The 26,194-nt window shown below is 43.7% G+C and overlaps 6 protein-coding genes across 7 annotated transcripts; 2 read left to right on the top strand and 4 right to left on the bottom strand.

Moving 5' to 3' along the window:
* Window positions 1-280: 280 nt before the first annotated feature.
* On the top strand, window positions 281-4,463 carry LOC102722661 (calreticulin-like). Its single transcript, XM_015834654.2, has 13 exons — window positions 281-524; window positions 1,729-1,836; window positions 1,924-2,116; window positions 2,207-2,465; window positions 2,561-2,617; window positions 2,891-2,938; window positions 3,101-3,187; window positions 3,283-3,340; window positions 3,429-3,496; window positions 3,576-3,671; window positions 3,762-3,809; window positions 3,951-3,995; window positions 4,088-4,463. Exons 1-13 carry the CDS (start codon window positions 413-415, stop codon window positions 4,244-4,246), a joined length of 1,338 nt encoding a protein of 445 aa, XP_015690140.2. The 5' UTR covers window positions 281-412; the 3' UTR covers window positions 4,247-4,463.
* A 350-nt stretch (window positions 4,464-4,813) lies between these two features.
* On the bottom strand, window positions 4,814-5,758 carry LOC107303819. Its single transcript, XM_040521825.1, has one exon. The coding sequence runs from the start codon at window positions 5,756-5,758 to the stop codon at window positions 4,814-4,816; it is 945 nt and encodes a 314-aa protein (XP_040377759.1).
* A 1,681-nt stretch (window positions 5,759-7,439) lies between these two features.
* Window positions 7,440-10,401, bottom strand: LOC102722382 (zinc finger matrin-type protein 2). The gene is made up of 11 exons (XM_006650783.3): window positions 10,123-10,401; window positions 9,739-9,781; window positions 9,559-9,645; window positions 9,425-9,446; window positions 9,249-9,331; window positions 8,990-9,022; window positions 8,657-8,735; window positions 8,508-8,560; window positions 8,250-8,310; window positions 8,046-8,128; window positions 7,440-7,906 (listed from the first exon to the last, which is right to left on the bottom strand). The coding sequence occupies exons 2-11, from the start codon at window positions 9,748-9,750 to the stop codon at window positions 7,814-7,816; spliced, it is 606 nt and encodes a 201-aa protein (XP_006650846.1). The 5' UTR covers window positions 9,751-9,781; window positions 10,123-10,401; the 3' UTR covers window positions 7,440-7,813.
* A 595-nt stretch (window positions 10,402-10,996) lies between these two features.
* On the bottom strand, window positions 10,997-13,599 carry LOC102722102 (protein transport protein SEC13 homolog B-like). 2 transcript variants are annotated; one of them, XM_040522830.1, is made up of 2 exons: window positions 13,476-13,599; window positions 10,997-12,357 (listed from the first exon to the last, which is right to left on the bottom strand). In XM_040522830.1, the coding sequence occupies exon 2, from the start codon at window positions 12,304-12,306 to the stop codon at window positions 11,401-11,403; it is 906 nt and encodes a 301-aa protein (XP_040378764.1). In that variant the 5' UTR covers window positions 12,307-12,357; window positions 13,476-13,599; the 3' UTR covers window positions 10,997-11,400. The 2 variants fall into 2 exon arrangements, with proteins under 2 accessions (XP_040378764.1, XP_040378765.1); XM_040522831.1 differs by having other exon boundaries at window positions 10,997-12,353.
* A 777-nt stretch (window positions 13,600-14,376) lies between these two features.
* On the bottom strand, window positions 14,377-19,200 carry LOC102721821. Its single transcript, XM_006650781.3, has 6 exons — window positions 18,731-19,200; window positions 18,350-18,483; window positions 18,189-18,247; window positions 16,417-18,105; window positions 15,355-15,496; window positions 14,377-15,273 (listed from the first exon to the last, which is right to left on the bottom strand). Exons 2-6 carry the CDS (start codon window positions 18,462-18,464, stop codon window positions 14,576-14,578), a joined length of 2,703 nt encoding a protein of 900 aa, XP_006650844.1. The 5' UTR covers window positions 18,465-18,483; window positions 18,731-19,200; the 3' UTR covers window positions 14,377-14,575.
* A 4,181-nt stretch (window positions 19,201-23,381) lies between these two features.
* On the top strand, window positions 23,382-26,150 carry LOC102719854 (phosphoribosylformylglycinamidine cyclo-ligase, chloroplastic/mitochondrial). Its single transcript, XM_015834652.2, has 8 exons — window positions 23,382-23,694; window positions 23,807-23,901; window positions 24,012-24,113; window positions 24,214-24,273; window positions 24,694-24,866; window positions 25,016-25,127; window positions 25,214-25,372; window positions 25,714-26,150. The coding sequence occupies exons 1-8, from the start codon at window positions 23,382-23,384 to the stop codon at window positions 25,882-25,884; spliced, it is 1,185 nt and encodes a 394-aa protein (XP_015690138.2). The 3' UTR covers window positions 25,885-26,150.
* The last annotated feature ends 44 nt before the right edge of the window (window positions 26,151-26,194 follow it).

The following is a 26,194-nucleotide window of genomic DNA, read 5'->3' as shown; positions in this document are numbered from 1 at the left end:
GACGTGTCATCAGGCTTGTGCCTCATGTGACACAGAAACACGTCGCTTTGTACACGCGTCGCCCTCCTATTGGCCAGTCTCCAATACTGCAGTGCACTATTGGGCAGCGGCTGTGGGACACACTATCCGACGTGTACACGCGCTGGCCATCACCTCCCCGTGGACCCGGTTGTCAGTCACCCGTCCTCCCCGTGCGGTAACCACAACCGTAGGTGACCGCACCCGCTCTGCCCTTTATTAAGCACGGTGCATTTCGCGCTCGCTACCCATCTCAATATCTCATTCTCAGGTGGTTTTTTGGGGGGTTAGTATTAGCAGGAAAAAAAAAATTTAGAGTTAGATTGCTTTGGAAGGTTCTAGAAAAGTTCCGGATCCAGTGGGGTGCCGCACACTCCTGCTGTCTCTCGCGGTGATGGCGATCCGCAGGAGGTCGTCGACCGCCGCGGCCGCCGTGGCTGCCGTGGTGGCGCTCGCGTCCGTGGCCGCTGTCGCCGGCGAGGTCTTCTTCCAGGAGAAGTTTGACGGTGAGCAATCTAACCTGTGTCGTGTAATGTGGATCGAGTAGACTGATGCGTTTGGACTTTTTCTCTGGTTCGTGGCACGATGCTGTTGATCTGGTTAATTCGTTACTAGTCTGCTTGGGCCTGGGCCTCCCTGTACTGTTCGTTGCATGATCTCGTTATTTTCGGTGGTTTCCGTGGAATTTAGAGGCATCTCCATCGAAGTGAGCCTAAGGAATTCTCGAGTTCGTTTGCCATTTTGTAACCGTTGATGTTATCGCACGCATCTAGTAGTAGTACGTATGTGTTTGTTTGCTTCGCGTGAATGGATCCGTTTGTTTCACTAGCGATCGCGTGCTTTTGTACGCGTCCGTTTCTCAGATCTCCGAAAAATTCAAAGGGGAAGCGGACGTTCTGATGTGAGAATTAAGGTGGAGGTTTAGGGTTTATTACCTAGAGAATTAAGGCGTGAATGGTTGGTTGATTTTCTGAATTCTGATTAGCGGATCGTGTGTGTGTGGTACACTGGTACACCTTTTTTTTCCTTCTTTTTTCTTCTCATGAATAAATCAGCGGAGATCCACGTGCTTTGCACGACTTCGGATGTGCTTTCCAGGAAAATTAAGGCCGGGGTTTAGGGTTTATTACTTTCTTTTCTTATACCCCTCCATTTAGAGACTGAATTTGCATGCATGGTCTCACATTGATTTATCTCCCCTGTATCTCTATAATTTCAAGGTGAATGAAGTTGCATGTATATGAGAACAAAATAAATTTCATACATCAAGTTTGCATGCATGCTCCGGACGTGCGATATCCATCCATACGTCAACAAAAATGAGGAGATACAAGCATCATTGTGAGAAACATATTAATTGTGGACGGAGGGAGTAGTTTAATGTTCTCCCATCGTTGTTGCTATCCTGTCATCTGCCTTTTTTTTTCCCGGTGTGACGTTACATGTGTTCTGTTGGTAGATATTAAGAAAGTACGAGCATTAGTTGTTTTTTAGAGCAATTTTACAGTCCAACAAAAAAATATCTTGAGGTATCGGTATCTCGCGGTACTAAATCGTTTTTAATCGTTAGATCTAATAGCGCACATCCTACTCAGCTAGATCCAATGGTAAAAAATGATTTGGTAACTCGAACCTCGAGGTACTTTTTGTTGGACCGGAGCAAATCTCTTTTTTTTTTTTATCCTGAACTCGAATTGTGCGTGGCAACAGATGGATGGGAGGATCGGTGGGTCAAGTCTGAGTGGAAGAAGGAGGACAACACGGCCGGCGAGTGGAACCACACCTCCGGCAAGTGGAACGGCGACGCCGACAACAAGGGTGAGTAGGCGATGCCCACAAGGCTGTCGACGTGCGTTTTCTTCTGTTCGGCATGTGCGAGCTGTTGCTCTGGTTTTATCTGTGCAGGTATCCAGACCTCAGAAGACTACAGATTCTATGCCATTTCGGCCAAGTTCCCTGAGTTCAGCAACAAGGACAAGACCCTCGTGCTGCAGTTCTCGGTGAAGCACGAACAGAAGCTCGACTGCGGTGGCGGCTACGTGAAATTGCTCGGCGGTGACGTTGACCAGAAGAAGTTTGGTGGCGATACGCCGTACAGGTGATGGTTTGATCACCTTGCACTGCTCTGCGTGTTCATTTCAGAGCCTTGTATCATCTTTGATCGTGATCGGTTGCTTTTGAATTGCAGCATCATGTTTGGACCAGATATCTGCGGGTATGCCACCAAGAAGGTTCACGCTATCCTTACAAAGAATGGGAAGAACCATCTGATCAAGAAGGACGTAGCATGCGAGACTGATCAGCTGACGCACGTGTACACCTTGATCATCCGTCCTGACGCCAAATACAGCATTCTGATTGATAACACTGAGAAGCAATCTGGCAGCATCTATGATGACTGGGATATTCTTCCTCCAAAGAAAAAGAGGGATCCTGAAGCCAAGAAGGTAAACTTAGAGATAATTCACTGGCTTCTCTAAATAAGCAGTCAGTGTTGTCCTGTTTTTACGGAGATAATTAGGTAATGTGTTACTGTTTGCAGCCAGAAGACTGGGATGACAAGGAATACATTCCTGATCCTGAGCACAAGAAGCCAGAGGTACTTTCCTTTGTTTCTGCAACTTTAAATGATCTCCGTCTGAGACTGATTGAATTTTGCACTAATATAACCCAACTGAGTTTGTGTGGGTGGTAAATTCTGCATTTTGTCTGTTGTTGAGCCTACTGTTCAGAAAGCCTCAGAGTACATTACGCTAACTATTTTATTTTAAGTAAACCTAACCAATATAACAGAAAACTATGAGCTATAGACTATTCCAAACCCTGAGCTTTTCTCTGGAGATTTCTTGTCTGAATAATTTATTGTTTGCAGGGCTATGATGATATCCCCAATGAAATTACTGACCCAGACGCAACAAAGGTGTGTATTGTCAATGGCAAAAAGTCACTTTTCATATTGTAAATAGCCTTTTCCCATTCTCATCAAACAAGCTCTATGAGATTCGTCGACCATTACGCGATTTCACATCATTTTCTCCAACGTGCAAATGTGCAACTTCACATTATTCAATCTGTAATGCAGCCTGAAGACTGGGATGATGAGGAAGATGGAGAATGGACAGCTCCAACCATTCCAAACCCTGAGTATAAGGGACCATGGAAGCAAAAGGTATGGGTATGACTAAATAGTTCATTTACTCATAGACAAACTGGATTCCGCATCACGATTCCTCACATAATTGCATGAAATTTTTGTGTACTTAGACAATTAAGAACCCCAACTACAAGGGCAAATGGAAGGCACCATTGATCCCCAACCCAGGTACGTACTAAGCATATTTTTCTAGAAATAATCCAGCGAATTGTATACACTTTTATCGCTCATGTGAATTACTTTCTTGTTAGTACAGATTACAAGGATGATCCTTACATCTACGCTTTTGACAGTTTGAACCATATTGGCATTGAGCTGTGGCAGGTTAGTAATGAATTCCATGAAAATGCAATTTATTCCTATACTTGTTGAAACATCAATAACTTCAATGAATTGCTAACAGGTTAAATCTGGAACGCTGTTTGACAACATTCTTATCACTGATGACCCTGAGTATGCCAAGAAATTCGCAGAAGAGACATGGGCCAAGCATAAAGATGTGTGTTGCCTTATCTTTAATGTACTTTACTGTTTTCTTATGTTTCGGGTTTCTGGGTGTGAAGAACTAAATCGTGATTTGTCTGTGTAGGCTGAGAAAGCCGCCTTTGACGAGGCTGAGAAGAAGAGGCTTGAGGAGGTAAGCAGGAAAACTACATTTCTCTTAGCAATATCTTGTTTCTTTTTTGAAGTAGAAGCGGAAGAGAACCTGTAATGACAAAAGTACAGAACTAACAACATCATTGTTCAGCACTAACTTTTGAGCGTTCCTCCTTGCCAGGAATCTGCAAACTCTAAAATCGACGACGACGATGGCAACGCTAGTGTAAGTTCTAGACTAATTTGTTTGTCATGAATGCCTCTAGCTAGATGTACACAGTAACCTTTTTGTTAAACACCATCTCTTTTGTATGGCAGGACGATGAGGATGATGCGGACAATGACAAGGCTGAGCTCATTGCTGAGCAGAACAAGGACTCGAGCGATGAGAAACCGCAGGACATAAAGGTCTCTGCTGATGAGAAGCCAGAGAGCAGCAAGGGTGATTCTTACGCTGAGAAGAAGGACGAGCTTTAGAGACATGATCTACTAGTATATGATGAAGGGGCAGCAGAAGCAGTAAGCTTCCATTTTTCTTTTCAGTTCTTGTGTTCGGTCAGAGTGATTAGAGGAAGTCAATCAGGCCATGCAAGTTTAGCACTAGAAGAGTCAAAAGACACTCCCAAGAGGAAAAGGAGTAACACAATCTTTTTCATCTGATAAATGGTATAGCCAGAAATCGTTATATTGAGCAGATAGTGATTGAGTTCGTCTGATAAAATATATTTTCAACTTTGTATACCATTAAATAGCTATAAAAAATCAAATAACTTTTTACTCTTCATCAACAAAAGGACATAACATAGGATGTATATAGTCTTAGGATATATCACATCTAATACTAGATTGCTATATTTTGAAATAGGAGGAGTATTTGACTAGCACTATTTTTAGTTATTTTGACTAGCCACTGTATATAACATCTATCCAAGACTCGTTAGCAACTACGAAAACATCATGAAGCTGTACAGCTCGTCAGGCTTAGGCAGCCGCGTCGTCAGCGCTGTCTTCTTCGTCAGTGGAGAAGAGGTCGCACAGCTTCTCTCAGAGGACGGCGGTCTCCTCGGGCGGCTGTCCGGCGGCGGCGGTGGCGAGCGTTTCTTGTTTGCATGTCTCGTTCAACACCGCAGACAAGTAGTTTTCCCACTCCCAGGATTCTGGATCGGCGCGCTCGTCGAACTCTCCATCTCCCTCATGTTCTTGATCGCCTAACGCCAAGACCTGCGTGGCCGCAGCGGAAGCGGCGATGTCTTGGTTCTGCTGCTCCGGCGGCAGGCCGACGTCCATGGCGCCTTGACCATCTTGGTGGCTCCCCGCAAGGAGTAGGTCGTCCTCGCCGTGGTCTCCTTCCACCGGCGCCGGCGGAGTTCGCCGCGGCGCGCTGCACGACGGTGCCTCGGGGTGGTCGCCCTCCTCCGCCTTGCGCTTGCAGCCGGACACGGACGGCGGCGGCGCCACCGTCGCCGGTGACGAGGACGGCGTCGGAGGCGAGTAGCGACTCTTGCGAGGCGAGCGGTACACCTTGCAGAGCGCGAGGCGGTCGCTCCCGGGGAGGGAGTACTCCACCATGAGCCACCCGGGCTTGACGACGCCCGACGCCGTCTTGATCTTGTACGAGAACTTCTGCAGCTTCCCGCCGGCGCCGCTCTTCTCGATGTCCCTGGGGCCGCCCTCCGCGTGCCAGCACTCGTTGCCGCCGCCGGCGCCGACGACGGTGCGGGCCTTCCTGGCGCCGCGGCTGCCAAGAACGCGCACCGGGGAGAACAGGTACCACACCCGGCCGTCGCCGTCGCCGGTGCCAGGCGCCGGATCGAGACCGGCGAGTAGCTCGTCAGGGGGGGCGGAGTAGACGTCGGCGACATGGAAGAAGGAGGAGACGACGGGGGGCAGGTCGCTGAGGCTGCTCCGGACAAGGTAGCTCTGGAGGTAGCTGTCTGTGAGCTGCTCGTCGTCCGGGGAGAAAACCAAGCGGCTGCCAAACCCATCCATGGCGAGAGGCCAAGAGCGAGTGCGCGATGGCGAACCCTAGCTAGCGATCGAGCGAGCGAACGCAATGGCTTCCCAAGCAATGGCGTCCCAATTTATCAGCTGTCCGTCCAAGATTGTTGGGGTCGGAGTCGGAGTCGGAGTCGAGTCGGAGTAGGACTGTAGGAGTAGGAGTGGACTGTAGATCGGAGTACTGAAATATGGCGCGAACCGGATCTTTTTTCCCTGTTTCTGCTTGGCCCGTACGGACCACGGTACGCGTGGTTGTACAAAATTAGTTCTTGATGGGAAGCACGAGCGTTGGTACCTTTGTTCTGTATATTGAGGAAAGAAACAGAGTTTGCTCGTTGTGTTCTTGATTGATCTGAGCACTTAGATGCTGACCCGACGGTTGTGTTCTTGATGGATTCTAATAGCTATGAATTCTTTAAAAACAAATAATTGACGTGTGATGTATCAATCCACAAGTATACATGTCCAAATTTGATCTCTGTAAGTTGTAAAAAATTAACTCATGAGTAGCAGAAGAGAAATGAGTTATCATTTGGCTTATTCAAGGAAAAATAATTTATGACTAAAGATTTTATATACATATACTTAGTAATATAAAAGATAAGGCTAAAAAATAAAATTTGATAAAAATACCTTAAAATTAACTCCTAATTAAAAATTAAAAATATAAAATTTTAACTTATAGACATAAGCAAAACCGAAAAGATTAAGGTGCCATTTAATTGGCATGCAAGAAATGGGGGTTTAAAAAGATTGACATGTACGAGGGTTGTCCAAGAAATTTGCATTTTACACCATACCGTTTTGGAGTGTGATCCTGAGCGATCAACTTGTTTGTTTATCAATTCGCTCCGTCTCAAGATAAATGCTGAAAGGGTAAATTGCATTCTCTTATAAGATGAATGTAAATTAGTACACCAACTTAAAAAAAAAGATATTTTCATACAACAATCCCCTTCTTTCTATAAAGTTCTGCCCCTCTCATAAAGCGACATCACTTTAATTGGTTTTAGCCATACGATAATATATTAAGAGTATAAATTGCATATCTTCACACCACCTCAATTGTTTTTAGTCTTTAGATGATTTATCAAGAGTGTAAATTGTATCTCTTCCTCTAAAAGATACACCATGCAATCCAATCATTTATAACTTATGGATAATTGATAAAGACACAAAAATATATAAACGCATGAAACAAATCGTGTAGTAGGTAAGAAAAAAAATTAGAACTCATATATACTATATTATCGCACAGTTCTTCCGTATAAATGCGTGAGGTATCATCTTGGTTATATGATGCATGGGTACCAAGACAAAACAACCCAAGTACACACATTAAGCAAATTGCATCTAAATAGATATATTTCTACATGTGCCATTAGTTGGTAAGCTACAGATAGTACACTTGTTTCCCTTAAAAAACTACAGCATTATTATCTCAAAATTGAAAAAAAAAAAGGTTTGTCACATCTAATCCTAGGTTGCTACATTTTGAAATGGAAGGAGTATTTGACTAGCATTATTTTTAATTATTTTGGAAATTGGCAAGTTTGTGTTGCCGCTTTGTTCTTCAGCGACATTCACCGATGAATTTTTATTATAATTTCAGCACCTCAAGATTTTAACTGGTGTCAATCTACAACTGTTCGCTTGTACCTGTACAATGCAATTTGAATATCACCAACACAGGCCAGGCCACGCACAATTTGGTGCCACAAGCCAGAATTTCGGAGTAAATTTAACAATTCAGAAATCATTCCTCTCTAGACTGTAATGTAGGTGATAAGCGAATTACAGCAAAGCTATCATTCATTGGATACTGAATTAGACAGGTTAAATTTGTTTCAACATCACGCATCCATACGTGAACATTATCTGGTAGCGGTTACAAAAATGTTTCTCAAATCACCTGCACGCAGCTATGGATCAAGAGTAGCACAAAGCTCCTATTCTGGTTCTTTGGAAACGAGTACTTTTGAATCCAGATGCACATGCTCTTCGACCTGAAACCACAGGTCATAAAGAGAGGCTGCCCGGGATCATTCACTTCTTCGAGGAACCGAAGCCTCCGAAACCCATCATGGCAGCAACATCAGGGTCTATGTCCTCAGGTTCATTCTGGGCAGCCAGCTCTTTCTGAAAATATTTGAATTTTGACATCCAGTTATTACGAATTCTACTAATTTTCACAGCCAACAGGACTGTGAATCATATAATTCATAATGAAAGCAGAAAATGGCAATTGTCACTGATCCACATGCATGGTTGCACTTACCTTTTTCTCTTTCTTCTTTTCTTTGCGTTGCCGCTTCCTCTCCTCCTCCTCTTGCTGTTGTTTCATTATTCTCTCATCCAAATCTGGATGCATAGAACAGAAAAGGAGAATTTTACTCCACAGGGTTCCCATTACACAATTTCTTTCTGAAGTGTAAAGAAAATAACATCCCGAGTTATGTCTATTTTCATTGATTTTTCTCACCTTGTTCACTAAAGCTGCCTGGATCTTTCCTCTTCTTAAGTGACTCAAACCTTTTCTGAACCTGCAACCAGAAAACTACTTGAGAAAATAAATAGCAACAGGAGAAAAGGAGTTCCAATTAATTATTCCAAAGTCCTCACAGGATATCAAGGAAGCCAACTATGCAATGCAACCATTGGCTCACTTGTCTTGTAAAAAATGGGAATAGGATTGCCAATTTTCAATTGCAGATCCAACACATGAGCTCAGTTATTATACCTGTTCAAGTGATGCTCTCTCAACACGCATAGACATGCCCAATGCTCTTTGATCTGTCAAACATTTAAACCATGTAACATGAAACTGATGATTAGAAGGTCTAGTTTTGATATAAACACAGGTTAAACCAGAAGTTTCAGAATACTTACGTTTCTTGCCATTTATATGGTCCAAATAGTTAGCTGAATCTTTAACAACACATTCACATACTGAACAATAGTAGCCAGCCTGTCAAGTAAGCAATGTTAAAAAGCAAAATTGTGTAGGCAATTTCTAGCATCATTGAACTTGAAACAAGAACTGTTATTGGTTAATGATGCAACTGTTGTGAATATAGACATCCCAGGTCTAAATTCCAGAAATTGTTCTAATAAAACTCTGTTTTCAAAAGCAAAACAAATAACAAGTGAACCTCAGAGTACATAAATAATTAAAGCTCAATGAACATTTAATAACATGTCCTACAGGATTTCTGGACAAACCTGCTGACTCAAAGGTGCAATCGGGGTTACCACCTGGAAAGAAATGCAAGCTCAATCAGTTATGTGCTCAATCAGAGGGGCATTCATATTGTAAAAACAGTGTGTAGATGTTAAAAGAAATAATGGTACTAAACCTATAAGCACAAAAAACCGGGAGGCAGAACTCATTGATCCAGTAGATCATGCAGCATGAGGAAAGGAAACATGGAAAAGTCATGCTAAAGCGAAAACTTATTATAAAGCAAAGATGATAACAAACCTGAGTCTTGCCAAGACGAGACTCAAGGTCAACTTCATAGTCCCTGTGCTTCAGAGGTTGCCTTTGCACAGGAGGTCCCTTGTCTGCAACATATAGTTGACATTAATTAAGGTTTACAAGGACGAAGATGTACAAGTCGAAATCTAACTGAATTGAAGTATAGTAGCACTACATACCCTTGCCTTTCCGGGCTTCTTCCTGTATCGTCGAGAGAAAAATACAAAACACAGTTAGCAACATGCTGAGGGAAGGGAGTATGAAGCATAATGCTTTGAGCTTTGGAAATGGTCGTAGAATGTAAGATGAGGACCTTCTCCTCTCGCTCCCTCTGCCGCGCTCGTTCCAAGTACTCCTCCTTATCGAATTTCCTCCGAAAAGTGTTATCAACACCAACCGGCTATGCATAACAATAAGCAAATGATCAGCTCAAATGCACCACACCGCCCTGTTTACCAATGAGAAGACTCTCTTTGAATCAGAAGTAACTTACATTGCTAGACATGTTGCTCTGTCCACTGCAAACCAGCTGCTACCTGAGAATCGCAAGCAGAAGCAGCAGCATATGATAAGAAACAGGTAGACGCAACAGAGAAAATCTCGGGGGCATCTGGAAAAGGGTAAATAGCTAGCAGTGGCTGAGCTAGGGAAATCACGGTGGGTGTGTACAGTCCATGAAATCTACTCGGTCTAAGCCTCCAAAATCACAGAAAACATGCACCCAATCTTCGAATTGTGATTATACCAACTTGACCTAAGCATACAAATCACACCAACAAGCTTTCGATCTTCGAACAACTCTAGTTTTTGACCTCTATCGATCAGGGGAGAGGATCAGAGGAAGTCAAGGGCGCATTAGAGCATCACGAAAACAAACCTGGTTGAGCCTTGGAGGGCCGCGGCGAGCGGAGAGCCCTCCTCCTTGCTGGTCGCGGTCGCGCCGCCGCCTACCGCCTAGCCCCACAGCCCGCCTTGGCGACTCGCTGCGTTGCCTCTGGGTGCCAACCGGCGGCGACAGGGGGTGCGGGCTCAGGCCTCAGGGCGTGCACGGGGCTGCGCCTTCTCGCCGCCGGCCGCCGGAACCCTACCGGTTTTTTTCTCTTTTTTATTTTTTGCGAGAGGCCCAATCTGAGTTTGTTTGGAGAGTCATTTTTGCAAATTTTTTCGCTAGAGTGGTAGAGGCACGAGAGTTGGGCATTTCATGGCTGTCCAAGTGGGAGTGGCCTATCAGGCCTTTGTTGGAGTAATATTTAGGCCCATTAATGCTGAACAAAAACCAAAAAAATAAGTTTACCATAGGTCCCTCAATTTAACGCTGTCTAAAATCTCTTGACCCCAAACCCAGAAATAATGTACCTAGAAATAATGTACGCTCCTAAACTCGCACAAACCGTTCAAATAAGGTTCCATAGTAGTATCGACTCTACTTTTACCCAGTTTCGCTGGCGTGGCGTACGATGGGTCAGCGTCTCGATTCTTTTTTCCTATTAATCTGTGTCTAAGAAGAGTTCAAAAAAAATGACGCAGCCCTGTGCAAGTGAGAGTGGGCTCCTGTGAAGTCCGTTCCATCCGGATCGGACTGATGTGGTGAGGTTGGTGACAATAGCAACATTTTTTTTAAATTTTATAACATGATCCCATACAATAGCAGCCTTTTTCCTTTTTTGGTTAAAGAGACGCCCGACTATATTCTAACTATGTTCTAGTATCATAATAGTATTAGAGGTACAGTTCGAAAGTGAGGCACCCTGGGATAAAATTACTTTATTTCGACTATGTAAAAACATGATGAAAACCCAAGATATTATAGTCATCTCGTAGATGTCTCATCATTTGAGTAAATTTAAAGGTGTAAACAGACATAGCACAGGTGCCCAGGTAGAAACGACAGCTGGAGAAATGGATAGGAAGTGAGTGTGGTTATCTACTTATCTATCAGTTCTACTCCCTCTATCCCAAAATGCAGCTATCTAGGGTAAGATTTGATACTGTCTAGATTCGTAATCTTAAGAGAGGTCAAATTCCATCCTAAGTAGTTACATTTTAGGATGGAGGGAGTAGTTCAGTACACTGGTGGATTCCATTGCTCCTAGAAACATGTATGTATCTGACTGAATCTGAGACAAATTGGAAACTGCAGGCCATCTGAGGCATTCTAAGACTCAATCTTGGTCACCTTCTCCCACTGACCATCTGATGCTTCCTTCCACAGTGTGATATTGTCGGAGCCGGCCGCCACAGACAATATGTTTCCAGTCAATGACCAGGATACCCTCCATGCCGGAGCCTCAAAGTCGTGCATCACCTTCCCTTCCCATTTGTCGCCCTCTTTTCCCTTGGTCCAGATGACAACCTTACCATCTTCAGAGGCGCTGGCAATGGTCGACTTCGCCAGGCCCAAAACCGGTGCCCAGGATACATCTCTCACGCAGTTCGTGTGCATCTCAGAGGGCAGAGCGTACTCCAGCTTCCAGCTACCACTGACAAAAGCCCACACCCTGACAACAGAGTCGATGCCACCAGAGACAAGCTTCTGGACTAGTTCCCCTGAGCCAACAATGGAACCAAGTGCATTTGCTGGAGCCCATGAGACTGCCATAACGCCAACAGGGTGTGCTCGCTCGATGGTTGCAGAATCCCATCCTCCATCAGGGCGCATGGTCATCATAGAGATGCTCCCATCCGAAGACCCGCAGGCAAGGGAAAGACCAAGATCATACGGAGCCCAAGCAATGGAGTTAACTGAAGATTTGTGGTTGTCAAACACATGGGCTTGAGACCATTGCCCAGCTGCACCCTCCTTCCAAACTATCACGCGGCCATCATAGCCACAGGATGCAAGAAGCGAACCAAACTTGGGATGGGCCCATGCAACACGCCACACAGGTCCATAGTGGCCACTGAGGGTTGCAAGCAGCTGGGATGGGGTGGATGCACCTCCAATGTTGATGACCTTCACAGTGGAGTCTGAGGAGGCTGTGGCAAGACGCTTTCCATAGTAGTCAAAGGCAGAATCATGGACCATATCCTTGTGGTCGAGCTCTATATTCTTCGAGGACATGCTGCCGACTTAATCCAGGCACTAACTCGAATGCCTCCTTTGTAGCCCTGGCTGTGATTAAAATGAAACTGCAAGGTCAATTCACCAATACGTACCAGATGGAACAATTTAATTTACAGAGAAAAGCACCCATCTAAGATCAAATACATGACACTGTATAATCAACAAGAAGGAACAAAATGGCATCAAACATATCAGGTTTAAAAAATACGGAGCAATCTAGACTGTTTAGAAAGATATAGATCACGCTTTAGCTTGCTGGTTGCACCTCGCCGTAGGATCAGAAATTCAGAAGAACATGTAAATGTTGATGACCAAAGTAGTAAGTCTATCTCCCTCCGCATCAACGGAAAAGATGCAGTTAACTCACCCAATGGAACTAACAAGTTAACAAGAAAGTTTGAGATGCTGATGGATTAGGTTGTTTCGGTTTAAAACGGCATCAAACATATCAGGTTTAAAAGATATGGAGCAATCTAGAGTTATAGACTGCTTCGAAAGGTATAGATCACAAGTGGTAGTTGCACATTTCAGCTTTAGCTTGCTGGTTGCACCTCGCAGGATCAGAAATTCAGAAGAACAGGTAAATGGTGATGACTGATGACCAAAGTAGTAAGTTTATCTCGCTCCGCATCAACGGAAAAGTTGCAGTTGTATACAGAATCTAAAATAATCAAACCAGAAACTATGCACGACCGATTTGAAGCAACAGCCATGCTTGCTAAGCCACCTGAGATCAAACGATAGGCTTTGCAGTTAACTCACCCAATGGAACTAACAGGTTAACAAGCAACAATGCCTAGCAAGTCTGAGATGCTCATGGATTAGGTTGTTTCGGTTGAAGGATCAACCAGCACTACTGCTACAGCATCACCAATCAAAAAACCACTCTCACACCGGGATCTGAGAAACGGACTGCACGCGAACAGCAACACTGGGCTAGCGAATTCAGAGAACCAAGTTGCCTAAGTCTCGCTCGATCGATCGATGGCGCGACTAAGAACCCCCCGAAGCGACGCAAGCACGGCGGAGACCCCCATTCCCGATCCCACCGGAACCGCAAGGCAAGGCCCCCCGGGCCCGGATCTGGAGGGCTCGCCGCGCACCATACGGCGCGGCACCGACGGAGAATGAGCAAGGGTGGGGGGGTGGGGGGTGGGGGCGGGTACCTCGCGGCGGCGGCGGGAGGATCGGGAAGCCTCCTCCGCCTTGACCTTCGCCGTCGATCTCGGTGATCTGGGCGGGCGGTGGGTTTTTCTCCTTTTTTTTTCCCCTTCAGACTTCAATTTTGCAGTCAGGTCCTCCAAACAGGGAAGCTCTTCGTGCAAGGTGGATTTCTACCGTAAAATGTTTTTTTACATGCAATGTTTGATTATTTGTTTTATTTAAAAAATATGAAAATATTATTTATTTTGCTTGTTTTAAGTACGACTTGTGATTTTTTATATTTGTACTAAATTTTTAAATAAGACGAATGATCAAACGTTGCAAATAAAAAAAAGTTAAATATCTTGTATTATGGAATAGATGTTATATTATGGAATAGAGGTAGTAATAGTATAAAGTCAACGTTGGTCAACCTGAGTGATCTGGGCTAGAGTAAACTAACATGTAACGATAAGGTAAGGAATGGTTTGCTCATTCGCTGTTTTTGGCTTCGTTTTTTTCTTTATAATATACACAGGCATATCTGACATGAAAACGAGAGACATGTAACGAATAAAAGTGTGCTTGATTGCTAGCTACACTTGGTCACGCTTAACTTTAGGTAAGTTTGGCTAGCTCAGCAGTTCTGGCCACTATTATGTTCAGTGTTCTTGCCTTCTCAAGTCTCAACCGGATAAGGTGAATCCAACTATACAACTAGAATTTTCAAAAAAAAAAAAAAAAAAAAAACTATACAACTAGAAAAGTGTGCTAAAGAGACAGTAAAATTCTACTTCCATTAATCATAGGGGACAATGGCTTTCGCAGGGATTAGCATGTCATGGAGACAAGGAGACAATTATTTTCTCCCCACATCAGCTTCTCAAATAAAATGGCCAATGAACAGATCAAGAATGGTTCTACTCATGACAAACATGGACGATCAATCATCAGATCAACAATGGGAAGGTTAGCAACTTAGCAACATTTTCAACCTTGCGTGGCAACACATGCACAATTGCATGACCAAACTACCAATTTACAATTGCGAGACAAAACACAAGGAACAAAAACCTTGTCTGTGGCTGTCAACTGGGTATCATTAGTGGGAGATGAACACCTTCTACAACAAAGTGTCAAAGGGCCAAACATTAGACACTAGTAGATCAGCAACCATTTCATCGATCAAGGAGCCAAGAAGCTCCGTCGTAATGTCAATGCCAGCTTCGTATGACTCCATCTTGAAATCAACCCAGCTCCCTAGAGGACTACTCATTTCTTTGTACACGAGTTCATCCACCATCCACTCCTCAGAAACCTTCAGATCAGTCATCTCTGCGTAGATTTCTTCAGCTGTGAGCTTCTGAAGAACTGCCATCCCCAAGAACCATGAGCCATAGCCAGCATTGAAGTAGTATGCACATCTCACACTCAATATCTCATTTACACTGTCAAAGAGCAGCCTCCGGCTCATTCTGAGTGCTTTGCCTTCTGATATACCCACCCCCAGCCGGATATCACCATTCAAGTCTTCCAGTAGTTGCGGATAGAGGATATCTGAGTTAATGAATCGCTCCAAAGAAGAACAAATATGACCATTAAGAGGTGAGAAATTTAAAATTTCTCTTATAAAATCGATCTCCTGTCTGCAATCCATTCGACATGAACTGCTGCTTTCTGATGGGGGGATGTCCGTTGTAGTCACAGTGATTGATGAGGCTGTGTCAGAATACTCTGAGAAAACATCTGCTTCTAGGAATTTACCAAAGCGTGCAGAATCAGATGTTGTTGCTCCTTCCGTTGAGCTACATATTTTGGTTCCTACAAAAGGGGGAAGTATATAAGATTTTGACAAAGACGTACGTCTAATGCTCCAGCAACAAGAAGAACCTCCATATTTACCATTTGCACTTCTCCAGCTCTCTGTTGAGCTACAGGTTTCAGTTGAAACAGAAGCAGCCCATGTTGAAAGGGGACTGAGGTGAAGACGCTCTATCTCCATTTGATCCATGACATCATTATCATACTTCACAGATTGAGATGACTGGTGAAAGAGAGAATGTTAGCACAATGGCCAATTCACAGCCAGTCATAATTTTATAAATGCAGACTCAGCACTCGTTTTGGAGTTACGATAAATGGCCAACGTCAGTATAGCAGCAATAAGGTTCAAGTGTTGATTCATCCATGCACCAACCAATATGAATTTTATGGTGTTACTAACTTTGCTGTGAACTGATCATGTACATTTCCAGTATGCCAGTCTCAAAAAGGATAAAGCATATGGAACAAAATACCTATGAATTACACATTATGCATGCAAGAATCATCAAAGGCACAAAAATGCTGGGTATTCAGCCAGGGAAACCCTAACACCAGAAAACAATATTACACCTTTACGAACAACATACAATGCCTAAACATGTTGTGTGCACTTAAGCTAATGAAAATCTGGATGATTAAACATCCGAAGATATCAAAATTCATAATATACACTTTTACACTAAAACTAAAGGGAGGTCATGCATGGAGGCATACGTGACAAAGAGGTACAGTTCCAGGTTGATGTAATTTAGAAACACTAGCATGGTGGTCAAAACCATTAATGCGCTAAATATGATAGGGTTCTCATATCAATCTATTGCTCTTATTTCTGAATTCTGATTAACAACATAGATCAGCTCTTCTTTGGACATACTTTGTGATGTTATCAAACAATAGCAAAGTATTCTCAGACTTGAAATAAACAATAAATTAACCATATTAGTATGTGTATCTATAGCAGCTACATGGAGAAAAGATAATATTCCTAACTAAATAATATATTTTCCATGTTCCAGCAGGTGAAACACAGAATCTGAATATCCTTTTTAGGTAGTTATCATATGCTCACAGCCAGGGAAATGGTATACATAGGAAAAAGAGCTTGGTGTGATAGCAACAGAATTGCTGTTGATTCCATACCTGACCACTCTTCGATACAAGATTTGTCTGGGTGAAATTGGCTTTCCCATCCTTATAGGATTGTTCAGACTCCCTATCACAATCAGTAGATGCAATGCTTGATGTTTCACATGCTGATTGTGAATCTTCCAGAACTGATGATGGAGCATATATCCGAACACCTTTGGTTGGCTTACAGTAGGGTGACCTCACCCCAGAAGTCAGTTCTCTCAACTTCTGCTCCAAAAGAAGACCCAAATAATCACCATCAATTGAATCAAATTTAGCATTTGATGTATTGCTTAAATTTGGTACTGAGCTCACATCCTTTATAAACTGTTTTTCCACTAAATGATTGGGTAGGCGATAACCAGATAACGGTTTATCAACTGGTGAGGTGAATGTGAATGAAACAATGTCAGTGCTAATTTTCTTCTTATTTGTGGAAAAAGGTGATTGCTCGTCTATTACAATATTGTGACGAACACGCCTTTGGCTTCTGTCAGCAATATCTTTATCCCTTGGATGGCTTTTCTCTGAGTGGGTCCTCCCGCCTGGTAATCTTCTTGGCTTGGGTATTGTTTTGGCTGTAGAATTTTGTCTTCTATTTGCATGGCCAGTTGACTGCAGCTCTGCATTTCTGTTGCTCTGAGTATTGTTTTCAAAATGTGTGCCAGCAGTCCCAACCTTGCTCATAGCAGCATTTACTGGACGTGTGTTGCTTCTCTGCTGGTTGGGTGTTGGTGGCTTTGAATTCACCTTGTGCTTAACCATAGCATTCTGCTTTCTGTTATTTTGCACAAGAACATTAGACGAAATTGCCATGCCCACTTGATTATTATTCTTGCGTTGGTTAATTCCATTTCTCTCAACCATTCTATGCTCAGGATCCCTTTGAGTTGCAACTTTTCTGGTAATCTTGTTTACACCTTCCCTTCCTTGGACATTGGTTGCTCTAGAATCTGGTGATGATCTACTGCTGGCATTGACCTTTGGGCCAACTAGAGCACCTCCATTTGACTGTGACTGTGAGACCCTAGAAGTAGAGTTGTTCCCTGCACTTTTCAGATTTCCATCCAAAGGTTTTCCACTTTGTAGCCCGTAAGATGTCAAGCCATCACGCTTCTTCAGTGCTTCATTCATTCTTGGTGGCCTTTGTTGGACTATCGCTATCTCTCTTTGGCTATATACACGAACAGCATTTGTGTATCCAACATCACGAGCTCTGTAAGGGTTAATATCCTCAACTCCAGGCCCTATAATCCTAGATGCTGCCTCCATAATATCAGCAGCATTTCTGCTGGATATATGATTCAGGTTCTTCATGGGGGACAACTTGTTTTGTGCAACTGGCAGTGTCCTTTTAGCAAATCTTGGTGGCAACGCTTCCATTCTAAACCGATCAATAGGACTGCCAGGCATCTTATGAGGACTACCAGGCATCATATGAGGACTACCAGGCATCTTGAGAGGACTACCAACATAGCTTCTGCCAATCAACTCATCATGGATATTACTGTTCTGGAGGGGATGCTGCACAGTTAATGGCATTGTGTAGGATCCAGATGAGCTTGCCGCGGGCATGGAATCCAGACCCATAAGCCTCGCTACAACAGTAGGGCCCCTCCTCGCAAGAGCTTCATCATCAATCACTGAAGATGAGCAACTGTGCTCGCTGCTTTCCTTCATACTCGGTGCATCTTCAAGGAACTGACAATATGCATACACAGAAAGAACTGTAAACAACAACCAAAAGGAACTATAGCCATAAGATTGCTCGCATGGATACGCACCGAATTTGGTCGAGTGCTTGGTGTGCCGCCATCAGATTCCCTCGAATTTTCAGAAATCCCTGCGAAGGAAGTATCAGTATGCAATCTCAGTCCCTCCTTCCATTTGTACATAATGCATAAACTTCACACTTCACAGCAATGACTGGGGTTCATTGACTTACTTGAAGCCGGAGATTCGCTCCCGCTTCCACTGAACAACCGCTTCTTTGACTTCTTGCCCCAATCAAATAGGCTAAAGAAGCCATGTCCCTTGGAAGTAGGTTTCTCCACATCCATTTCCCTTTACTCCCTAAACCTGCAAATAAAATCTCACATAAACACAACAAATCAACCGGAAAAACAAATATTTAGCTTAATGCAGCTAAATTAGTAATCAAGACAAAGCCAGCACTGAGTTCCCCCAAAACCCAATCTTTATCCCCAAATGTGACCTAGGGAAGAAAAAAAAACTGAAGAAACAAGGAGATTCACACTCAGAGAACAGAGCCTGCAATATACAGCAAATGTTCCATCAATTTACCCGAAATGCAGCTAATACCCACCTAAAAACACCACCACAAGACAGCCACGCCCGTGTAGAACACCGCAAAGATCCGGCCTTTCCCGCCCAGCTGGAGTCAACGGCGCCGGATTCACCAAAGCAGCGCCCAACCGGAGCCAAATCGCCGCGCAGTCCACTCCGGATCGAGCCGCATTGGGCCGTAGCTCGTCGCCTCGCCGGTAAGCTCCCCAAGCAGCGAGTTCTCTCGCACATACACACCTCGGACCCAACGCCGCCGACCGCCGCCGTGGAGGATCCGCGTCTCCGTCACATTAGGGCCGGCGAGGAGGACAGGTGGCAGAGGAGGTGGGATGAGGAGGAGGAGGAGGAGGAGGCCGCGGCCGCGGAATCCATTAATGTGGCTGCCTGAGGTGGGCTAGGGGGAGAAGAAGAGAGGAGAGAGATTGGGAGAAGAGAGGACGACGGAAAAGAAGCTCTTTTTTGTTGTTGTTTCTTCTCTTGCTTCTGTAGCTGTGTGTCCTGTGCGTGCACTGCTCTCTTCTTTCTTTTATGACGAAATGTTTATTTAAAAAAGGAGGAGAATTTGGGGGATTTTGGGGATCGGTTTGGTCGTTTTCTTGATGTAACGAGATTTGGCGGTTGGGTTTGGATCATTTGGCACAAATTTTGGCTCTTTGTGTGAGTGTTTCGTATGGTAAAAAAAAATTGGTCTTTTCGGTGTGCCTGCTTGCTGGACCCGCTGAAACAGCTGTTGCTTGGAGTAGGACATGAGCCTAGTGGCCAGTACAGTTAACAGATCATAGATGGTACCAAGAAATTGAATTCAACCAGATGGTCATCTCCACGGCTTAGAGAAGATGGACAATTATAAGAATACACCTCCAACAATTAATGTGGTGTTTTTTGGGGTGAGAATTTTAGATTTTTTATTAAAATATGAATTATTGTTTGGAACAGCTTTATTTAAGAAATAAAAATAGAATCAATATAGGACTGTTTTAGGTATCCTATTCATACACATATTTTTATAAGTAATCTCATACATATCATGTCATTACACAAATTCTCAGAAATAAAGTAATTTCCAAAGAAGACCCGCCGTTTATCTCTGTCACTTTGAATATGTGTTAGGGAATATGTTAATGGATGTGGTTAGTAAGATGTGTATGTTTAGTGTTATGCACACAGGTACGTTTTTTGTGTAAAATAAATAAATGTGCTCCAAAATTTCTCTACCTCCTTGCAGGAAGAAAGCATGTCATCCCAGCACTTACCTTAGAAACAGCATTTGTACTTTTGCAGTGGGTACATGCTTAAATGCTTAATGCTTTGAATCAAAATGGCTAAACACAAACACACCACGGCAGGTCACTTGCACCCTAAAAATGACAAGGCCATTCACGAAATGGGCACCGCCGGCGACGGCCACGGCGACGGCGGCGGCGGTGTGCCGTGTTGGTGGCGGTGTACAATCACGCATACGCATTATCGACGGCTGCCGGCTCTCGCCCAGGAAAAGAAGACGATTCCCGTCGCCGTCTTCATCATTTTCATGGATGCCGTTGATGCTGCAGCGTATCATCGTGTCCAAAGCCGTATTCTTTTTAATCAAATCACCGAAGGTTTAACTAGATCTGGATACAGATGAGTACTCGCTTGGTTTTACTGCAAATCCTTCGTAGGATACCCGCAAGTACACACCCACCCCAACTAACCTCATCACTGGACTGGATCGGGCTACGGTTTTCAGTCAAAGTTTGGAGTAATTACGAGGTTTTGATTAATCACGTGCATTAATTACCGCACTGGAGTACCGTTCCCCCCGGTTAATTAGTAATCACTGATGACAGTAAGGTCAGTCTCAATGCATAGTTTTATAGCATAGTTACCAAGACGATAAACTAAGGTAACCGAGTCAGATAAGTTTTATGGGAATAAAATTCCTCCGTTAAAACTCCCTCATTTAATGATCTTGTCAAGTCAAAACTCCCTCATTTAATGATCTTGTCAAGTCAGTAATTTTATTGATGTGGCATCCTATTTAATATGCTTAACACATTATAAAATATTCATTGAGACTGGCCTAAAACGTGTGTGGATCCATTTTAGATTCTTATGGACACGGTTTCTAAGCTTATAAATAGTATGCTTCATGTAAACTTTTATAGGTAAAACTTCCACATCTGTTTTTTTAAGTAAGATTGACACTTCAGCGTTAACTTAAATATTTTTTACACTCAAATAACTAAAAAAAGATTAAATAATTATTCAATTCATCCATCTCAGCTGTATCAAAAACCGTCCAAGTACTTCTTCAGTAAACAAACAACTTGTGTCTAAATCTAACAGTAGCAGGCGTAGAGAAGGGAAAGGGAAAAATGTGGTTAAGACGTACACTTTAACCTGACTGAACATTTCACCAACCAGCCAAAAAAACGTAGTACCTCTACACGTATGGATAGCCAGCATCCATCCTGCTCTCTGGCTGTCTTTTGTCTTCTCCACAAGCCACGCATACGCAGCATCCACTGCGAGCCCAGCAACAGCAACCAGCAGCTACTCCTACTAGTATTGGTACATGTCGCAATTATGCAAAGTGACAGGGAGAGATCAATGCTAACTAATCACACCTTAGCTGCCTTGTTTCCTTTGCAAGCAGGGCAGAGTTAATGCGAGGAGGAGGCCCAGTTAGCTGCTCAGGTTAAGGATACTGCAGCTCTGCAAAGACCATTCAAACCAGCTCAGCTCAGATAAGCTAAGCTAATGTCGTTTGGAGATCAGTGTCAGGTTATACTGACAGTACCTGATGGATTTGTTGCGTTGATGTCTCAACTACCGGTTTTTTGCTTGCTAATCTCCTTGCGATTTTGTGAGTGCCTGGGGATAGAATGGAATCCCATGTCTCAAGAACGTGAGTACTTCACTTTGGCAGTGTGTGTTGCTTCGATTCCTTATCCTGACAGACAGACAGTCTGCAAGAGTGTGCGTATGTGTAGGTGCATGGTCGCCATTACCGATGCTCTTCTTTTCCTCCGTGCAAGCAAAGGTCCAACTTTTTTTTTATTTCATTTGTTTTTTTAAAAAATACTTGTATTATGCAAGAGGATTGTATCTACTACCGATTTTCATTGAGAGAAAGAGGAGAACAAATTCCTTTTGTTCCATCAAAGATGAAGAAACAGATGTTTGGAAGATGGCAATTTGTTTACTGATCTTGTTTGTTTTGTGTTGTAATTCCAAACGGATACTGAAAATTTTGGCAGAGCACCAGCTTCCGTCAGAAGTTGATATATATACATTGGTGGGGGAGCTGTTGTAGCTGAAAAGCATAGCCAGTGGGGTGATTGTGTTTTTCACTCTTCCCCAGACTTTACACCAGTACATCTTTTCATGAAAAATAAACTGAAAAAACTGTGCTTTTTTGTAGATTTGAGATCTGCAGAACATAACCTTTTCATGTTAACGAAGTAATGTGCGAGGTTAGTGCAGATGCAGGCATGCAGTGCAGCACTCTGAAAAAAGAGATGATATGTGGGGTACGCGCTACGCCGCGAGAGCACGCAACGAGGAGCTGCCACTGACTGACAGCCTCCCATGTGGTTTTCATTCTACGGCACCACACACTGCAACAGTGCAATCTTTCTTTTTTCCGGCCAAACCAACCTCACTTTGATCGGCCATGATCAAGATGGGGAAAGCATCTGCTGCTCGTAGAAGGATGATCACTACAGCAGAAGATTCAGAAAAGGAAGGTAAATGAAACTAAAGTTTTATCTGAAACTTTTCTTTAGAGTTACATTTTGCATGTAATGGCATGGTTTTTAGTGCACTATAATCTGAAACCACACGTCGAAAGTATGCAGTTTAAAATGCAATATGCTGGTAATTCAGATATTTCCCTGATGTGGAGATAATGATTTGCAAATACTACCAGTCAAATTGCCAATGCCACTTTATTCTTTTGAGAAGAAATTGTCAGTGCCACTTGAACCATGACGGAGGCATCAGTATTTGGCAACCAGATCCTCTCAGCTCTCAGAGCAGGTACAATAGCAGGGGTATAAGCCACAGTATATTTTAAAGAGACAAGAAGAGAGAGAAATGAGGTAGGCTACTAATTTGTAGCCAGTTACACATGGGCTACAAGACAAAATATGTGTATGACATATGAGACCATGTATTGATGTTTTATAAATAACTATTATATAAATTGACCATTAAATTGACTATAAATGAATTGGAGCTAGTAGTATAGTATTGAACTTTCTCAGCCTGCACTGTGACCTGAACCATGGTTGTCTGCTTGCTTCAGGCAAAGCAAGCAGCAGTCGACGCAGACGCAGAGCTGCACATCAAAACAGGTACAGTGCTGCCCGCTGCAAGTCCGCAAAACGAGACAGAAACGATGGCGCAGATAACCATGGGCCGAATTCATCTTTAGGCCCAAAGCCCATCAGCAGTGGGCCTCACGAGGCGGCCCAAATTCCACGGGGCTTAGCTCTCTTTACTGGGCCGGGCTTATCGCATCGGATCCCGCGGCGAATGCAACGGGACGGCCGTCTCACTGCCGCGTGGGCCCCACAGCCCCACTAACCAACCTGACCACGAGAGCCCTAATAAAACCCCACCTCCCCCTTTCCCTCCCTTCTCTCCACCACCTCTCTCTCTCTCGCTCGCCCGCCCGCCCGCCCATGGCCGCCGCCGCCGACCGCCTCTTCCTCCTCCGCGCGTCTCCGGCCTCCTGCGCCCCGCCGTCGCGCCGCCCGGGCGGCTTCTCCCAGCAGCCGCAGCGGCTCAGCTTCCCGTCGCCTGGGGCGGCCGGTATGCGACGCGTCGCCGTGGCCTGCTCCGCCTCCCCGGGAACGGGAGCGGGAGGGAAAGAGGAGGGCGAGGGGATGACGTACAAGGACGCCGGCGTGGACATCGACACCGGGGCGGAGCTCGTCCGCCGCATAGCCAGGATGGCTCCCGGGATTGGCGGCTTCGGTGGCCTCTTCCCCTTCGGTACATACCCCCATCTCTCTCCACCTCGTTTGCATTGCCACCTACGAGGCTATGATCTTCTCGGTGTGTGTTAGAGAGGATTCTGTGACATGTATTGATAATTCTTGCTCAGGTGACCATTTTCTTGTTGCTGGAACCGACGGTGTCGGGACAAAGCTCAAGCTTGCATTTGAAACCGGAATTCATGATACAATTGGGATTGATCTGGTATGGCACGATTGGAATTGACCCTTTGCTATATATATGATAAACTGACTGTTTATCGCATCCCTTCTGGGTGAATTTTGATGAGTGAATGGTTTTAATTCTCATGGCAGGTGGCTATGAGTGTCAATGACATTGTGACTTCTGGTGCAAAACCATTGTTCTTCCTAGACTACTATGCTACGAGCAAGCTTGATGTTGATCTGGCAGAGAAGGTATTGCCAATGCTATTTTGTTTGTTGAACACAGCAATGCTAATTCATGTTCTTTTATCTTTCCTCTGCTCATGAAGTCATAGTAATTCTGTCTACATAGGTTATCAAGGGGATTGTGGATGGATGCCAGCAATCGGATTGTGCTCTGCTAGGAGGAGAGGTGAAGTTTTCTAAAATTAGCACCAATCTTTTAGGAGTGGAATACTTGAATCTTAGTAGCAACAAGTACCTTAGTAAATCAGAATAACTGTATCATAATTGGTATCTGTCTTGCAATGGCTTAATAGGAATAAATCTCGAATTATGCTTACAAACTGGTTATTAGACCATTCTTTTGTGACTAGCAAGCACTAACTTTAACCGGTGAATGCTTGTACATGTTATGTGGGGTTCAGGTCAGTTCATACGACGAATCTTGTTTTTCATTATGTTATGGTATGGAACAGCAAGATTTGTAAATGCTACTATGATTTATGAATTCCAGTGTAAATTTAACAAAAATGATCTGACATTCTGACCACATGACTATATCTATTCCTCAAAAGCAATTGCATTTATTGCTGGACCTTTTGTTATGCAGACTGCAGAAATGCCTGATTTCTATGCAAAAGGTGAATATGATCTAAGTGGCTTTGCTGTGGGTGTTGTTAAGAAGGATGAGGTCATTGACGGTAAAAACATCGTTGAGGGAGATGTGCTCATTGGTCTTCCTTCTAGTGGGGTTCATTCTAATGGGTTCTCCCTTGCTAGAAGGTACTGTGTCTATCCAATTCCAGTTGTTTCAGTCCAAATAGATTGTCGACACAGATTCTTTTCTTTTGATGCTGATACTTGACAATCCACTCCCCTATTGAACTATGCATCATTAATGATTTCTACAAAATTTCATTATTTTTCTCTAGAGTACTAGAGAAAAGTGGACTTTCATTGAATGACCAGCTCCCCACAAATGATGGTATGGCAACTACTGTTGGTGAAGCTCTCATGGCACCAACTGTTATCTATGTTAAGCAGGTTAGCTCTTTCTGGTATATCTTTCATATTTACCATATATATACACACACACAAACTTCTAAGTATTTTTTTTAAATGAACAAAAGGTGCTCGAGATTATTAGCAAGGGTGGTGTGAAAGGACTAGCCCATATTACTGGTGGTGGCTTCACTGATAATATCCCAAGAGTATTTCCTTCTGGACTTGGGGCGAAGATTTTTACCGCAGCATGGGAAGTGCCACCTGTATTCAGGTGGATTCAAGAGGTAAAGGCTAACAATCCACCAGAACGGCTTGAGTTATTCAACTCTGTTATACTTTAAAGCATTATATTATTTATTCATCATGCATCCATGCTGAATTCCTCTGGTGTGAGCTATATATACTCAGTCATATTAGAACTCAATAAAACTTTAGAGTTTAAGAGAGGATGTCGACAGTGTAGACCTATGATATTTAATCTTCCACTCAAATTTCAGAAGTGGTTAAACATAGGGGGTTTGTGGATAGGTCCTACTTAGAGGCTGAGTTTTGTTTGTCCCCAGCTATCATGCACTGCAGTGTAGGCTGTCTCCTTAGTCCTTGACGTTTTTATCGGCGTCTGCAGGTTGGAAAAATCGAAGACGCAGAGATGAGACGCACATTCAATATGGGAATTGGAATGGTCCTCGTGGTAAGCAAAGAAGCAGCTGATAGAATTCTCGAAGATACACATGAACCAAACCGCGCATATCGCATTGGAGAGGTGATCCGTGGTCAGGGAGTTCAATACGTCTAATCCAATGATCTTCAATACTGCTTTGAGTGGTTTGAGGTTTGATCGTCCGACACAGCCTAATTTTTGTAATCGCATAACATAAAAATGGGCCAAGTTCTAGAGCAACAGTGAGTTTAGCCCTGTAAGATGAGAAACACGGGGTGTGTACTCCTTTTAGTTCCATGAGAACTTGCGCCCAAACGGCAGATGCTGCTACTGGTTTTTTGGTCTTGGTCTCTGTGAGAGATAGGAACGGTTCATGGAAATGTTCTTGCAGTGCTACTCTACATATCCTGACTCCTGATGCATCTCACGATCAGAATGGAACTAG

This window comes from Oryza brachyantha, chromosome 3 (genome assembly GCF_000231095.2).
Source record: "Oryza brachyantha chromosome 3, ObraRS2, whole genome shotgun sequence".
In the NCBI taxonomy this organism is placed as follows: domain Eukaryota; kingdom Viridiplantae; phylum Streptophyta; class Magnoliopsida; order Poales; family Poaceae; genus Oryza; species Oryza brachyantha.
This window is presented reverse-complemented; position numbering and strand designations above follow the sequence as displayed.

What these genes read in the sequence shown, in the direction of transcription:
- LOC102719854 (XM_015834652.2), top strand. Translation starts at nt 23,382, where the DNA reads ATGGCCGCCGCCGCCGACCGCCTCTTCCTCCTCCGCGCGTCTCCGGCC. An exon ending in GGGTTCTCCCTTGCTAGAAG is followed by an intron (nt 24,867 to 25,015) that starts GTACTGTGTCTA and finishes ATTTTTCTCTAG; the next exon opens with AGTACTAGAGAAAAGTGGAC. An exon ending in TATTCAGGTGGATTCAAGAG is followed by an intron (nt 25,373 to 25,713) that starts GTAAAGGCTAAC and finishes CGGCGTCTGCAG; the next exon opens with GTTGGAAAAATCGAAGACGC.
- LOC102722102 (XM_040522830.1), bottom strand. Translation starts at nt 12,306, where the DNA reads ATGTCCTCGAAGAATATAGAGCTCGACCACAAGGATATGGTCCATGAT.
- LOC102722382 (XM_006650783.3), bottom strand. An exon ending in TTGCACCTTTGAGTCAGCAG is followed by an intron (nt 8,736 to 8,989) that starts GTTTGTCCAGAA and finishes CTTACTTGACAG; the next exon opens with GCTGGCTACTATTGTTCAGT. An exon ending in AGGCAGCTTTAGTGAACAAG is followed by an intron (nt 8,129 to 8,249) that starts GTGAGAAAAATC and finishes CTATGCATCCAG; the next exon opens with ATTTGGATGAGAGAATAATG.
- LOC102721821 (XM_006650781.3), bottom strand. Translation starts at nt 18,464, where the DNA reads ATGGATGTGGAGAAACCTACTTCCAAGGGACATGGCTTCTTTAGCCTA. An exon ending in GAGCGAATCTCCGGCTTCAA is followed by an intron (nt 18,248 to 18,349) that starts GTAAGTCAATGA and finishes CTTCCTTCGCAG; the next exon opens with GGATTTCTGAAAATTCGAGG. An exon ending in TTGTATCGAAGAGTGGTCAG is followed by an intron (nt 15,497 to 16,416) that starts GTATGGAATCAA and finishes CTCTTTCACCAG; the next exon opens with TCATCTCAATCTGTGAAGTA.
- LOC102722661 (XM_015834654.2), top strand. Translation starts at nt 413, where the DNA reads ATGGCGATCCGCAGGAGGTCGTCGACCGCCGCGGCCGCCGTGGCTGCC. An exon ending in CTTCCAGGAGAAGTTTGACG is followed by an intron (nt 525 to 1,728) that starts GTGAGCAATCTA and finishes GCGTGGCAACAG; the next exon opens with ATGGATGGGAGGATCGGTGG. An exon ending in CGGCGACGCCGACAACAAGG is followed by an intron (nt 1,837 to 1,923) that starts GTGAGTAGGCGA and finishes TTATCTGTGCAG; the next exon opens with GTATCCAGACCTCAGAAGAC.
- LOC107303819 (XM_040521825.1), bottom strand. Translation starts at nt 5,758, where the DNA reads ATGGATGGGTTTGGCAGCCGCTTGGTTTTCTCCCCGGACGACGAGCAG.